A 14749-nucleotide genomic window follows, 5' to 3' on the forward strand; every position below is an offset into this window, starting at 1 on the left:
TCAATATGCACTGTTTGGCTTATCTTCTTTAATAAATATGGATTCTCATATAACCTGCTTGTGAAAGAAATCTATATTCAAATTCCTCTCTCTCTCACGGGAAAATAAAACATACAGAAAATGAAAATTCAGACCTTCCTTGCTAGGAATACCAAGGAAATAAACACATTTAAAAAGTAAGTAAATTTCAAATACAAAATGCAAATGTAATATGTGAATAGGAATATTTGGAAATTCCTTGAGGATGGTTCAGTACCCTGCTGACAGTGTAGCTGACCTACAAAGTTTAGCAAATGAAGAACAGACAAGGTGCATATTTAAAATGGAGTAAGTGCTACGCAAACACAGGCTGCAGGATGGACTGGGCTCCTGACTGATGGACCAGATGCCCCAGTCTGGGAGGCAAGACACCTACCCAGATCCCTAACCTTGTCTAGTGGCTGCATAACTGCCACCCTTCCTCCCAGGGCCCAAGCAGGAGGCAGGCACCATGGCATGAGGAGGGAAGTTTCATCATGCTTCCCTAGCCTCAGTCTCCCTCTGCCATGATATAATCATAGGCAAAAAGACTCCTTTCTGCTTTGGTGGAACTTTCCGTCAAATGCATGCTATCCTACTGATACAGGCAAAATTCTTATTTTCTTGTTAACCATAAATTGTTAAGGGCTTTGCTACCTCTGCTAAATCTATGATAGGCAAACAAAGTATCCTTCTTACATAGACAGTGCAAAATTGCTCTTCTTTAAGTTTCCTAATATCAAAATAATTTATTCCCTTGGTTATTAAGGATTCCAGATTCCCTTAATCATCTCAGATTCCAGAAAAACTTTTCTTTGAAATCCAGTTAGGAAACAAAGACAGAAAAGGGTTAGAAGAAAAGGTGCCAAGACCGGTACAAAGGGAATCACACAAAGTAACTGAGAAGAATCTCTTCCTCTTCTACAAATAAAGTCCGTTCACAATGTGTTCGCTGTCTTCCTCTTCCAGGCCCATCCTTTACCCCTTCTCTTCTTGTCCTTTTCCTTCCCTCCTGAATAACTGAGTGCCCAGCCCGCAGTTGAGGCAGAGAAGAAGCGTCTGAACCAACAGGGGATGGGGGAAGCGAAACTCACCCAAGATGACAAAGCTGGGCTGGGTGTGTGGAGTTCCTACACTGGGCAAAGTCAAGTACAGAGCCTGAGCTGGGGGAGGGGACACCCTCACATGGACTGGGTGTCAGAGACCCAGCTGGGGGAGGGGACACCCTCTCATGGACTGGGTGTCAGAGACCCAGCTGGGGTGGGGGACACCCTCACATGGACTGGGTGTCAGAGACCCAGTTGGGGGAGGGGACACCCTCTCATTGACTGGGTGTCAGAGACCCAGCTGGGGGAACGGGACATGGTGGGGAGGGAAGGAAACTGTCTCAAGTGAGGGGTCAGGGGGACGGGCTGACAGTTGCAACAGGAGACTGGTTACATGCAGGGTTTCATCAAATAAATAAATATATTTAGGACCATGAGAGCTAAATATTTTTCACTGTTGGTCAAGGGAGCCACAATGGAAAGAGAGAAAACTGGCATGAAGCTTATGCTGGAATGGAAATGGAAATATCGGTGTGAAGTCATGCTGTTTAAGATGTAGGCAGATATAAAAATAAATGGAGGACTGACACCCCAATGGCAACGGAAAGGCCTGAAGCCCAGATCTTGCCACTAAATGTCATTCTTCACCCAAAAGAACTAGGGCTCCTTGGAGAGATGGCTGATTTTAGGGTTAGGTCAGCGAGGGCACAAGAGGAACCCAAAATAGCTTGTGCCAGAAATTGAGGAAATGCTCAAAGAATCACAGGGACAAGTCAAAGGTAAGCTTGGAGAGGCACCCACTGGACAAATCTGAGACCCTATGGACATCAAAATAAACAGTGACAGCAGTGGTTTATAATCTACTGAACATCAGACCATGTAGATACAAACAAGCAAATAAATATATTAAAAGTTTGATGAGAAACAGAATATTTGCATAGTTTCAAAGCACCTCTCCACAAAATATGTACTAATGACAAAGAGGAAAATAGTAATTTCAAGGTTGAAAAGGCTGTTGGACAGCACCCTGATAGTAATGACCACTAACAATAATGGGACAAAGTAGACGTACACGCCCCTGATAGAATGTGATGAGGACACACCATCCCTTCTGAGATTCCTGCCAAAATGCATAACTTCAATCTATTCATGAGGAAACACTGGACCCCCCACGTTAAAGGGCATCTTAGAAAATAACTGGCCTGCAACCTTCAAAAGCGTTAATAAAAGCCAAAGGAACTGTTCCATCCAGAAGGAGACCAAAGAGACTTAAGAACACAGTGCAATGCATGGGCCCTTGTTCTATAACGGACATTACTGGGAAAGCTGGAGAAACCGGAATGTCAGGAGTTAAACAATGCATATTTCCAGTTTTGATAGCTGCATTATGGTTATGTAGGAGCATGGTATTGTAGGAAGTCCACACCAAAGCAGCTGGAGGCAACGGAGCATCACATCTGGGGGCAACCTATCTTTGAAAGGCTTAGGGGAAAATATTATCCATACTGGACTTGCAATGTACTGGTAAGTCTATAAAAAATGTATTAGGGGCTTCCCTGGTGGCACAATGTTTGAGAGTCTGCCTGCTAATGCAGGAGACACAGGTTCGAGCCCTGGTCTGGGAGGATCCCACATGCCGCGGAGCAACTGGGCCCGTGAGCCACGACTACTGAGCCTGCACGTCTGGAGCCTGTGCTCCGCAACGGGAGAGGCCGCGACAGTGAGAGGCCCGTGCACCGCAATGAAGAGTGGCTCCCGCTTGCCACAACTAGAGAAAGCCCTCGCACAGAAACGAAGACCCGGCACAGCCAAAAATAAATAAATTAATTAATAAACTCCTACCCCCAACATCTAAAAAAAAAAAATGTATTAGGAATTATACTTTGTGTTTAAATGTGCTGGGAGACATCATCCACAATTTTCAGGTATTAAATAAATTTCCTCAAGTAGATGATAGGTCATAGACTGAGAATGAATTCTACCTCAAGACAAATACTGGTGAAATTAATTTCCTGAGCACAAGATGGGATGGGAATAGGGTTTCCTATTAAGTCAATATTTTGGTAAACAGATAAGTTACTACATGCTATCAATGGATTGACAATGATCAGAAAATAAAAGGAAACAAAAATGATTAGTATGGACCCATGTTAAATAAAATGCACTCTTGCTTTGGGGGTTTAGAAGGCGGGGTGATACTGATTATTGATGGGCAGCTCATTCTTTATATCAGAGCAATATTCTTTATTTCAAATAGTTTTGCTTTAAACAATTACTCCAGAGCAATATAACTACCTAATCTGTAGCATTCTGTCTTTTATACACTTTTCATAAAAAGAATCCCATAAAATGTTTTCTCACATCACAAGCCAGTATTATTTTGAGTTTATATTTCCAGCACTGGCCAAAGGTACTTAAAGCTCTTCTAGTTCATTACTTTGATGTTTACCCATGAACCTTCCATTTTAAAGCTGTTGGCAGATTTTGCCTTTCCCAGTTCTTGAAATCCCTGTGAAATTACTTCTGAAGGGATGGAAACTTGACCTTATATTCTTCTGTTCCTTTCAACGTTATTCTTATGGAATAAAGAATGTTTATTCTTTTGCTATTCTAGAATTATCCTATCGTTACCCTATCTCTGCCTGTCCACTGATAAGAAGTATTTTTCTTCGTTGGTTTTGGAAATTGAGCAAATAAAAATTTAAGATTACATTCTTTCCACTTTTTTTTTAAACCAATACAAGAAAATAACAGTGCTAAAAAAAAAAAAAAAAAAAAAAAACCTCAGTATAGTACTTGATATCTAAAATATGCCCTGTTCTTTGTAAATCACTTATTTTTTTTTCCTTTTTTTTTAACCCCATTTGATCTTTACAGGCAGGTATCATAATCCTCATTTCCCAAATGTTTTTTCTATTGCATCTGCACCAGCAGACACTTTCTTTATTCATGAAGGGGCAGAAAAGATAGGTACAAAATGTTCAAGGTATGTGCTCCACAGTAACCCATGACCAGCAAGATGCCATGGGCAGTGAAATATGTATGAGTGCCCTGTTGCCTGTGTGACCAGGACTTTCCTGTAGTGATTTCCATAGTGTAAATTGGCAGAGCAAGTTATTATTGTTACATAATATTCTTACATAAATTATTATGTATTCATTCCTATGAAAAACATACCCTTCACCCTGACCTGAATGTGACTACCTAAGGTTGAGCTTAATGGCCCCACTAAAGGGAGGGTGGAAGAATGGAACTTATGGGAGAAAGGAGAAATGTCCCATGAATATCCTCATGGGAAGCTGTGAAATGTAGAAAAAGCAAGTAAAAGCTGGGGCAGAACTCGTGTAAAAAGGAACACTTCTTCCACCTCATCCTGGGCACAGCTGGATTGTTTCATCTTTTAATAAAACACCCACCTTCTCTCTTTCATTTGATTAGTTACTGACCAGCCACCGTGTGTGTCTCTGGCGATGCAGGTTACTGATGACTACTCTGCTCCGTCACAGGAAAGACATGGTTCCCTCCACTTCCTGGAGGGGATGCTTCTTAGTAACGTCCAAACAAGTCAGAGGGAAACGGGCACCACTGTGCCAGATCAGGAGCTTTACCCTCACTCAGTGCCCACAGAGGACATTTCACAAGTGCTCAGGCTATGCTTAATGAATGTTTGTTATGAGCACTCAGAGACGAGTATTGAGAAAAGGGGTCCCTAGAACACTTTCCAACTAAGAGCAATTACTACAGACCCAAGGGTAAGCCTCCATTTCCATCTCAAGGTTCCAAATAAAACATTCTTTCACGTGAAGGACAAACTGGTTTTTGAGACCCACAGGGCTCAAGTGACCCACGTCTAAAATCCTTTTCAACGACAGTGGTGTTCATAACTACTCCTCTCAGCCCTGCTGCATTCTGCACACTGGCTGCATTTGTTACATTTGATTCCAACCCAGAAAAATAAAGCATACTTTTTACAGGTGAAAAAGAGACTGTTAAGAATAAGTGCAGACCACTGCCCCTCATGTCTACGGATGTAGTAACAGGAAATTAAATGGCTTTTTAAATGTTTTTAACTAATTAAATAGGAAGGCTTCGTTGGAATGCCACTTAGCAGTAAAGCTAAATTTGCTGTTGAAGCATTTTAAAGAACTATTTTTTATGTCCTTGGACTTGCCAGAGGATTAAGAAATAGAGAGCTCTTCTGTCCTCTGTAAAGACAGGGTTTTGGAAATCTCTCAGGGAGAGATGGGGGAGAATTATGAATTTAATTATATAAGTTGTTTCACTCTAACTCTTAAAAATAAGAGTACTAAATTACAATGTATAATAACAGCTTTTAACCATCAATCAGCAAAATGGAACTGCCATTTCCAATTCTCACTGTTGCTAATGGCTAAGTGACTGCTGATTCCACTGCAGAGAGTGGGGAGTGGCTGGCTACCCATTAGCGACACTCAGGGTCAACATCAGAGAGCAGACCTGGAGCACCTGCCAGGTACCAGCCAACAGTCACACCTTGAGCAGGTGTGGTCACCCTGAAGAGGTGGAGGTGCACCTACCTGCCAGACCAGGTGCTCCTTGGCCCCCGGCATTGCAGACAGGCAGACGCTCAGCACGACGGTGTGGGAGGAGGAGGTGAGGACACTGGCAATGATGGCGTCTCTCATGTTGAAGGGCAGCATGGTGTACACCACGAAGATGATGAAGAGGAAGAATGACACCTACAGGTGGGGAAGAAGCACAGGGAGAGTCACAGGGAATGCCTGCTCCCAAATGCTCCCCCTCTCCTTCCCATTAAAGGCCGCACAGATCCCCAGGAACCGCAGCCATTCAAGAAATAATATTACGACAAAAAGAGGGCACGTTCAAACAAATCCACTGCGTTACAAAAAAGGACTAACTATTGTGATGGAGGGGAAAAAAAAGTTCTTTTTCAAAATTTGGGGATTTTCAGTTTTGGTATCCAAGCCATTGCAGACATTAGGTGAATCTGAGCACTTCATGGGTATGGATGCAAAGCCGGTCTTAAACTCTCAGAGTTTTGTATCTGTGCTTTAGAACGCACATCTGGATTCTTTAAGTTTTCTGTCAAACTGTTTTGGGAAACTCAGGGAGAATGGATGGCTGCCACCTGCGGGGAGTTGGTAGAAGCAGATGCAACGAGCAGGGGCATGGAATTAACAAAATAAAGCAGCTTAGAGTTGATTCCCCTGCAGTGAAAACAGTTTGACAGTTCCCCAAAGGTTAAACATACAATTACTATGTGATCCTAAATATATACTCTAGAGAATTGAAAACAAGTACTAAAACAAATACATGTACACACATGTTCATGACAGCATTATTCACAATATTCAAAAGGTGGAATCAACACAAATGTCCATCCATGGATGAATGGATAAACAGCATGTGGTCCATCCATACAATGGAATACTATTCAACCCTGAAAAGGAAGGGAATACTGATCCAGGCTACCATGTGGGTGAACCTCAAAAACATTATGCTAAGTGAACACAGCTATGGCAAAAGACCCCATATTGTATGATCCCATTAATATGAAATATCCATAATAAGTAAATTTATGGAGACAGAAAGCAGACTGGTGGTTTTTAGGGCCTGGGGCAAGGAGGAGTGGGAAGTAACTGCTCAATAGGGAAAGAGTTTCCTTTGGGGTGATGAGAATGTTCCAGAACTAGATAAAGCTGGATATGGCACACACTGTGAATATACTAAAAACCACTGAATTCTTCCTTCTAAAGTGGCTAATCTATGTTATGTGAATGTCACCTCAATAAAAGAAATCATTTTGAAACAGGTTAGAGAAAAGTTCAGAATGGAACAGAAAATGGTTCAGTAGGTAATAAAACAGGCCATTGTCATTATAAAAGCAGAACATCAAAAGGGATAATAAGGTGATAAATCAAATGGAGAAAAGACCAGACCAAGGACAGAAAAATAGGAAACGTGGGGATTTGGTAGCTTCATTCACCACACAGCTTTTCATTCAAAAAATAAGTGAGGCTAAGGAAAGAGCTTGCCCCACGTTTACAGGGTGACCCATGTTACTTTAAGGAATCCTAAAGCCCAGAATAGCAGGAAGGACACAAGAGACAGGGCACCAGCTGTTCTGCTCATGTCCGGGTGTAAATTCACGGGAAGGATGCGGACAAAAGGCTCTGCTCGGGATTTAAAGAGAGGGAAGCTTGGGTGGGTGCCAGGCTCATTTCCCCTCCTGCATAGTCACAGGAATCTGTACCGCATATTACCATCAAAAAGTAACGGTGCAGATTCTCTTCAGCAGGTTGTCTCAGCCTCAGCACTACTGACCTCTGAGGCTGGATAATTCTTTGTGGTGGATGCTGTCTGTGCACTGCAGGATGGGTGGCAGCATTCCTGGCCTCCACCCACTGGATGCCAACAGCATCCCCCCTTCAAAGCTGTGACAATTGAAAATGTCTCCAGCCATTGTCAAATGTCTTCCAGGGAGTAATACCAACTCTGGTAGAGAACCACTAAGCTATGGGAAAAGTCTCTTTTAAGAATGAGAAAAACAATTGTTACGTAGTCACAGCTCACTGAGAAAATTAAATTTACTTTGGAATCCCTGATATCCAGCAAATTTACAGGAAACACTTTCAATTATTATTTCTACATGTAGAATTCATGCCAAACCCTTATATCCTGCAAAGGCATTAAACGAATATTTTCAGGTATCAGAACTGACAATCAATTACAAAAGAAAACCTCTTTGCCAACTACATGTTTTTCTTCTAATGCAAAATCCTTTAGTATTTCTTTGAAATTAACAAAACTTTTGGACAGCTTTAAAACGCTAACACGATTTCAATTAATACACGCTCTGCAAACGTTCTGAGCTTTGAAATGGAAGCATGTGGAAAGCTTATCTGCAGTAACCAAATGGAGAATAGAGGCGGCAGGTTTTCCGAATACGGTGGCTCCCGTTATTCACTTTTGGATGACAAAAGGAAATTGTTAAAGGTCAGATAAGCAAGTCATATTCAATCAAGTTTTGGATTTTAGTGGTAGCACCACAGAAGCAACATTTCAGGAGCTCAGCGAGTGGTGCCTGGGCTGCATTCCGCAGGCTGGATGGAAAGAGAATCTAGTGCAGTTTCAAGGCCCAGTCTGCACTTTTTATTACTCCCAGAGGGCTCTATTTTTTTTAGCCTGCTTTCCAAAGCAACTTCAAATAGGGCCATATGTAAAACCAAAATGGATTTGCCATATCTAAAAGAATGTGTGAGTAAAAAGGTCCAAAACATTAAACACAGGCACTTGGGTTCCATGTTAACATGGGGACATTTCCGCCACTGGATTCCCCTTGGATATGTCTCTGTCCAGAGCCTGAAGAGACAGGAGGATTGATTTGGTTCTGGACGCTGCACAGAAACCCAGATGAGCATGGGATCAGAAGTGGCGGCCCTCATCCCAATAGGATGGTTTCACATGTTTCTCTTAATTCTGGCCCAGCATCGGCCTTTTTCAAGACATGCATATCTTCTCTTTGAAGGTCTACTTGACCTTCAAGCTCCACAAGTTTCAAACCAACTAAGAGATTCTCCTTTATGTTCTTAAACTTATTCCTCTTGCCCGATAATTCAATTCCGCTCATGATGCCTCACTCTCTCCAAACAACCCAGGCGTAAACATTTGAGAATCACTTCTTCTGACAATTCTTCACATACACACTCAAAAAAAAAAAAAAAAAAGAAGTCTTCTGCCTTCAGAACTCCAGGCTCTGGCATCTGACTGCTCCCTTCTGCTTTCACAGCCACTAGGTGGGCTCAGTACCTTTCCATTTGGTAAGAAATATGCTTCCACCCTTTCTCTCCCTCCTCCCCCATAACAAGGACACTGGAGTGAGCATCCTTTCTCACTTTGGCCCATTCCACCCCATCCTCCATGCTCCTGGCAATCATCAGGACACTTTACTAAACATTTCTAGCTTTTCTCCTTCTGGGTGCATGGTACAAATGCATTGAGCATTTCTTTTAAGTTAGGTGAGACCTGTGACTCGCTCTGACAAATGGAGCATAAGCAGAAGTGATATGTGTCCTTTCTGGGTGGAAACTTTAAAAGCTAGTGCACAACTTGCCAAGTCCCCTCCCTCCCTGGCAATCATGGAATCGATGATGGAGCTTCTCCCAGTCTTGGTTTCAAGGGAGGGGCAGAGCTCCTTGGCTGACCCACATGGACCTGTGAGCATATGAATGAGCCTTAACCCTTTGTGATGGTAAAATCTGGGTCCGTAAGCACAGCCTGGATGGTCCTGGCTGATACCAAGCTCATACAAACACACACACATGCACACACCTGGGAGGTTTAATTGATGGGTTAAAGAGGATGCTTTTATATGCATTCCTCTGCAATGTGCTTTTATCACTGAACTATATATACATCACAGCCATCTTTCCAAGTCTATAGATGTGAAGGTATTATTTACTTTTTACCAGCTGCAAAATATCCCATAGAAATGGGTGCACCACACGACTCCAGAATTTCCTCACTGACGATCACTGTGGCATGATAGGAACCCCTTATCCAACTGATACAATAATCCTCTCACTGATCTCCTTTTCTCCAGCAGTCTCCTTTCTTTAATCCAGCCAACATGCAACTGCTGGATTTGTGATCTTGAGTGCAAAGATCTAGTTAGTTTTTCCTTAGATGAATACTTCCTCTGGCTTAGCCCTGTGCTCTGAACACTTCTCTCCAAGGCTTCTTGTGATCACAGAGTAAAGCAGAAACCACATGGCCTGGAGGTCCAGACTGTCCCCAAACTGACCTTTCCATCCTCACCCCCACTCTGCTCTGGAAGCAGCCTGTATTCCAGCCAACCCTGGTCATCCCCATGTTGTAGGCATGGGGTGCTCACCTCTAGGCCTGCCATTGCTTGTTCTCAGAATGTCCTCCCTTCTCTTCTTGGCCTGTTGAAATCTTACCTCTTTCTAGACCCAGTTCATATACACATTCTTATCATTTCTCCAGAACTCTCCAGATGCTCCCCATCTCACTCAGAGTCAACTCTCAAGACCGGGCGACATCCCACCAGTCCTAGGACGTGGTCTCCTGTGGCCACACTACCCTCCACTCTGCCAGCTCCCTCCTTCCCTTGCCATGATCAAGTATCTTTGGCCTCCTGGCTGTTTCTGGGGCCTGCCAGGGGTGCTCCTGCCCAGGTGCTCATCCCTGTGGCGCCCCTATCAGGCTCCCTCTTTCCACTCAGGTCTCTGATAAAGTATTACTTTACCTACCAGACTTATTGGACTGCCCTGCACAAAACAGCAAACCTCCCTTCCACACCCGAGTCCTCGTCACCTGCTTTACCTTATTCATAGCATTTATTTATTGTTCTGGGTTTGTTAATCTTCTCCCTCTGTACAGTGGAGCTGAAATGACATTGTAAGGGCAGGAACTTGTTTCACTCATAGCCAAGACCCCAACGCCAAGGCCCACAATGGTTAACACATGGTAGGTGCTCCACAAATATTTGCTGTCTGCATGAAAAACTCTATTATACATCCCAATATGACCTAAACTACATCCATGTTATTAGCATCTTCTCACTAAATGCATCTCTAAAAATATCTCACCATCTTCCTTGATCCAATCGGCCTCACCATTAACTACAGCCATATTAAATTCTGAATGATTATTTCTCTACTGATCAAAAAAACTTAAATGAATAGACATCTGTCTGATGTATATGACAGGCAACAACAGACACTGCATCGAATAGGAAATGGCCCCTGTTCTCAGGGCATCTCCTAGTTTACCCTCCAGGAGTCCTTGAGCCCTAGGAAAAAAATACGTATCTTATTGTTTTAGCATACAAATAGAAATGCGAGGTTTTAGTATAAACTGCCCAAGGAAAAGATAGAATTTTTGAATATATTGATCTAATTGAGCATTTTGGAAAGTAAGTTCTAAATTCAAAATACAAATTTCCTCTTTGGGGCTTCCCTGGTGGCGCAGTGGTTGAGAGTCCGCCTGCCAATGCAGGGGACATGGGTTCGTGCCCCGGTCCGGGAAGATCCCACGTGCCGCAGAGCGGCTGGGCCCGTGAGCCATGGCCACTGAGCCTGCACGTCCAGAGCCTGTGCTCTGCAACAGGAGAGGTCTCAACAGTGAGAGGCCTGCATACCGCAAAAAAAAAAAAAAAAAAAAAAATTTCCTCTTTAAATGTTATTTCCACCCCAAAGGATTGCTGATTTTGAGAACATTTAGATGATTTACTAATCAGGGACATCTTTAAAACTTTCTGGAAACATAACTAAAGCTGGTAAGCCAGAAATGTGCTTTAACTTTTAAAAAAACAAAACACGCAAGCTATATTTACCTTTTCATGTAGATTAGTATTTTATTACCTTGTTTCTTGATCATACTTTACATAAAGATTACTTTGAGTCACTCTTACATTTTTTTAGTGCAAACATCACAACTGTGTAAAACAGCACTTTCTTTAATTGGGGAATCCTGTCATACCAATTTTTAGTGCTAAAGCATCCATGTGTGTTAAGGCTTATTTGAGTGTCTCTTTATGATCACCCTGCTTTTCAAATTTAACTTTCTCCCCTTTCCCCTCTTTCTCCAGGTCTTCCCAGTGGAAAGGGTGTTTCTAGATCTATCTATACGTATGTGTACACATACATACATATATGTACATGCATACATACACATATGTAATTGTTGTGTGTGTACCTGTGCAGACTGGTGAATCGACATATCGCACCTCACTGAATTCTCTCAGACTCCAGGTCTCGTGTCTGATGTTCAGTTAAGAAGCCACCTCTCCTCAGCCGAGAGACAGAGGCTTACCCACAAGGCCAATCAAGGGAAAGGAGACAGACACACACACACACACATACATATATATGTATATATATAATGGAATATTATTTAGCTATGAGAAAGAAGAATATCTTGCCCTTTTTAACAACATGGATGGACCTTGAAGGCATTATGCTAAGAGAGATAAATAACAGTGAGAAAGACACTGATGATTCGTTTATATATATGGTATCACTTATATGTGAAATCTAAAAAATTCAACTTGTAGAGACAGAGTACAATGGAGGTTACCAGGGGCTGGGGGTGGAGAAATGGGGAGATGTTTGTCAAAGGGCACACGCTTGCAGTTATAGGGTGAGTAAGTCCTGGGGATCTAAAGCACAGCATTGCATTTACAGTCAACAACATTATTATATACATCAAAGTTGCTAAGAAACTAGATCTTAAAGTTCTTACCACAAAAAAGGAATGACAATTATGGGACATGATGGAGATATTAGCTAACACTCTGGTGGTCATCAAAGTGATCTTTTAAAATGTTAAAACTGACCATGTCACTCCTCCTCTGTTTATATCCCACCACTGGCTTTCTACACACTAAGAAAAAGTTCGGGCTTCCCTGGTGGCGCAGTGGTTGAGAGTCCACCTGCCAATGCAGGGGACACGGGTTCATGCCCCGGTCCGGGAAGATCCCACATGCGGCGGAGTGGCTGGGCCTGTGAGCCATGGCCACTGAGCCTGCGCGTCCAGAGCCTGTGCTCCGCAACGGAAGAGGCCACAACAGTGAGAGGCCCGCATGTCGCAAAATAAATAAATAAATAAATAAAAATTAAAAAAAAAAAGAAAAAGTTCAAAGTCCTCGGCATGCCAATATGGGTTCCTCATGATCTGGTCTGTCTGATGTCTCTAATCTCATGTCTCACCAACTCTCATCACCCCACGTTCATACTCCCTCCATACTGGCCTTATTCATGTTCCTCCAACAACCTCAGGGCCTTTGCACTTTCTGTTCTTCTGCCTCAAATATTCTTCCTTGGATCTTCCCTTGACTGGCTTCTGTCATCCAGGACAGAAGCTCAAATATCACCTCCCAGAGAGAATCCCACTAACTCTCTATGTAAAATATCACCCCCATTCATCCTCTAGCTAATCACCCTGCTGAATGTCTTCCTATCATTATTGGAATTTGAATGCTTATTTTTATATTTTTCTCATTTTTATTTTCTGTCTTTAGCCATACGAATGTAGGCTCCATGGGGACAAGGACCCTGTACGGACCTGAGAATAGTACCTGACACATAAAGATCTCAACACATACGTGCTGAAGGAAAGAAGGGATGAAACATTTCAGGTGTAACTGCACACGCAAGTTCCGAGCAGGGAAGCAGAGGGAGCTGATTGATTAGAGGCTTGTGCTCCATGGTGTGTAGCTCAGGGGTGCGAGCCTGGCTCTGCAGACCTGCATTCATTCCCATGAGTCCAGGCAGCATGATGGATGACACTTATTTTTATCCCAGCTCATCTTAACCTCTCATCAGTAACAAGGATATAACTAAGAGCAGTAGAGCGTCACAGCTACACGTTCTTCACTGAAAGACCCTAGTAACGAAAACTAAGCCAGGTCCTAGTGTCCACAGTGTGTTCTGTGCCTCTGCTAACCTGTGAGTGTCTGATGACTTCTGCCTGGGTGTATGTGCAGTCTTCCCACCTCTCCCCAGTTCATGGCTGGTCTTGGCTGATGGTCCTTCAGAGTATGGGAGGTACAAGCTTCCTCAGCACATCCATTATGCTCCGTACCAGTAACAACCCTGAATTTTCTCTTGCTCTGTGGAGCTCAGATCCTTGTTACACCAACTGTGGGCCTTGCACCCGATCTCAGCCTCACCTGGGAGCTTGTCAGATATGTGTGCTCTTGGGCTCCACCCAAAGTTTACTGAATCCAACTTTGTATTCTTACCCTGTTCCCAGGTGGTTGCCCGGGACCCACACGGATCTGATGGGCTCTGGGTGGGTTCAGTGGTCAGTGTTAGTCTCGCTTGTGTGTCAAAGACTGCAGAGAGTTTCCAATATGCCAACCAGATGGATGCACAGGACAAGGGAGATGTGTTCACCTCTGCCACACTGCTGTAATCAAAGTCTGGCCCAAAGCAGACACTGAGTTAATCAACGAATCAGTGAACTATGAGTAATTATTCATCTTTGACTTTGTTATTAGATCTTTTTTTCCTCTCTTTTTAAAAAAAAATTTGGAGTATAGTTGATTTAAAATATTGTGTTCGTTTCAGTTGTACAACAAAGTGAATCAGTTATACATATATCCACTCTTTTTTAGAGTCTTTTCCCATATAGCCTATTACAGAGTATTGAGTAGATTTTCCTGTGCTATGCAGCATGTCCTTATTAGTCACCTATTCTATATATAATAGAGTGTATATGTCAATCCCAATTGCCATTTATCCCTCTCCCCCCAGCCATTAACCATAAGATTGTTTTCTACATCTGTAACTCTATTTCTGTTTTGTGAATAAGTTCATTTGTACCATTTTTTTAGATTCCACATAAGCAATATGACATGACACTGCACATAGAGTATTCTAAAGATGCTACCAGAAAACTACTAGAGCTTATCAGTTAATTTGGTAAAGTTGCAGGATATGAAATTAATACACAGAAATATCTTGCATTCCTATACACTTACAATGAAAGATCAGAAAGAGAAGTTAAGGAAACAATCTCATTTATGATCACATCAAAAAGAATAAAATACCTAGGAATAAACCTACCTAAGGAGGCAAAAGACTTATACTTAGAAAACTATAAGATACTGATGAAAGAAATCGTTATTAGATCTTATTTCTTGAAGTCTCCAGGCCAAT

The 14749-nt window shown here is 42.5% G+C and overlaps 1 protein-coding gene across 2 annotated transcripts in view; it reads right to left on the reverse strand.

The window, feature by feature from the left end:
* The window catches only part of ADCY2 (adenylate cyclase 2), a 436230-nt gene that overhangs the window by 320632 nt on the left and 100849 nt on the right, over window positions 1-14749 (reverse strand). For both annotated transcript variants that reach the window (XM_082623793.1, XM_082623794.1), the window contains exon 3: window positions 5621-5782. In XM_082623793.1, coding sequence (XP_082479919.1) covers window positions 5621-5782 — 162 coding nt within the window. The remainder of the gene's footprint in view (window positions 1-5620; window positions 5783-14749) is intronic.

Source organism: Mesoplodon mirus (genome assembly GCF_964341445.2).
Source record: "Mesoplodon mirus genome assembly, chromosome: 5".
NCBI lineage: Eukaryota > Metazoa > Chordata > Mammalia > Artiodactyla > Ziphiidae > Mesoplodon > Mesoplodon mirus.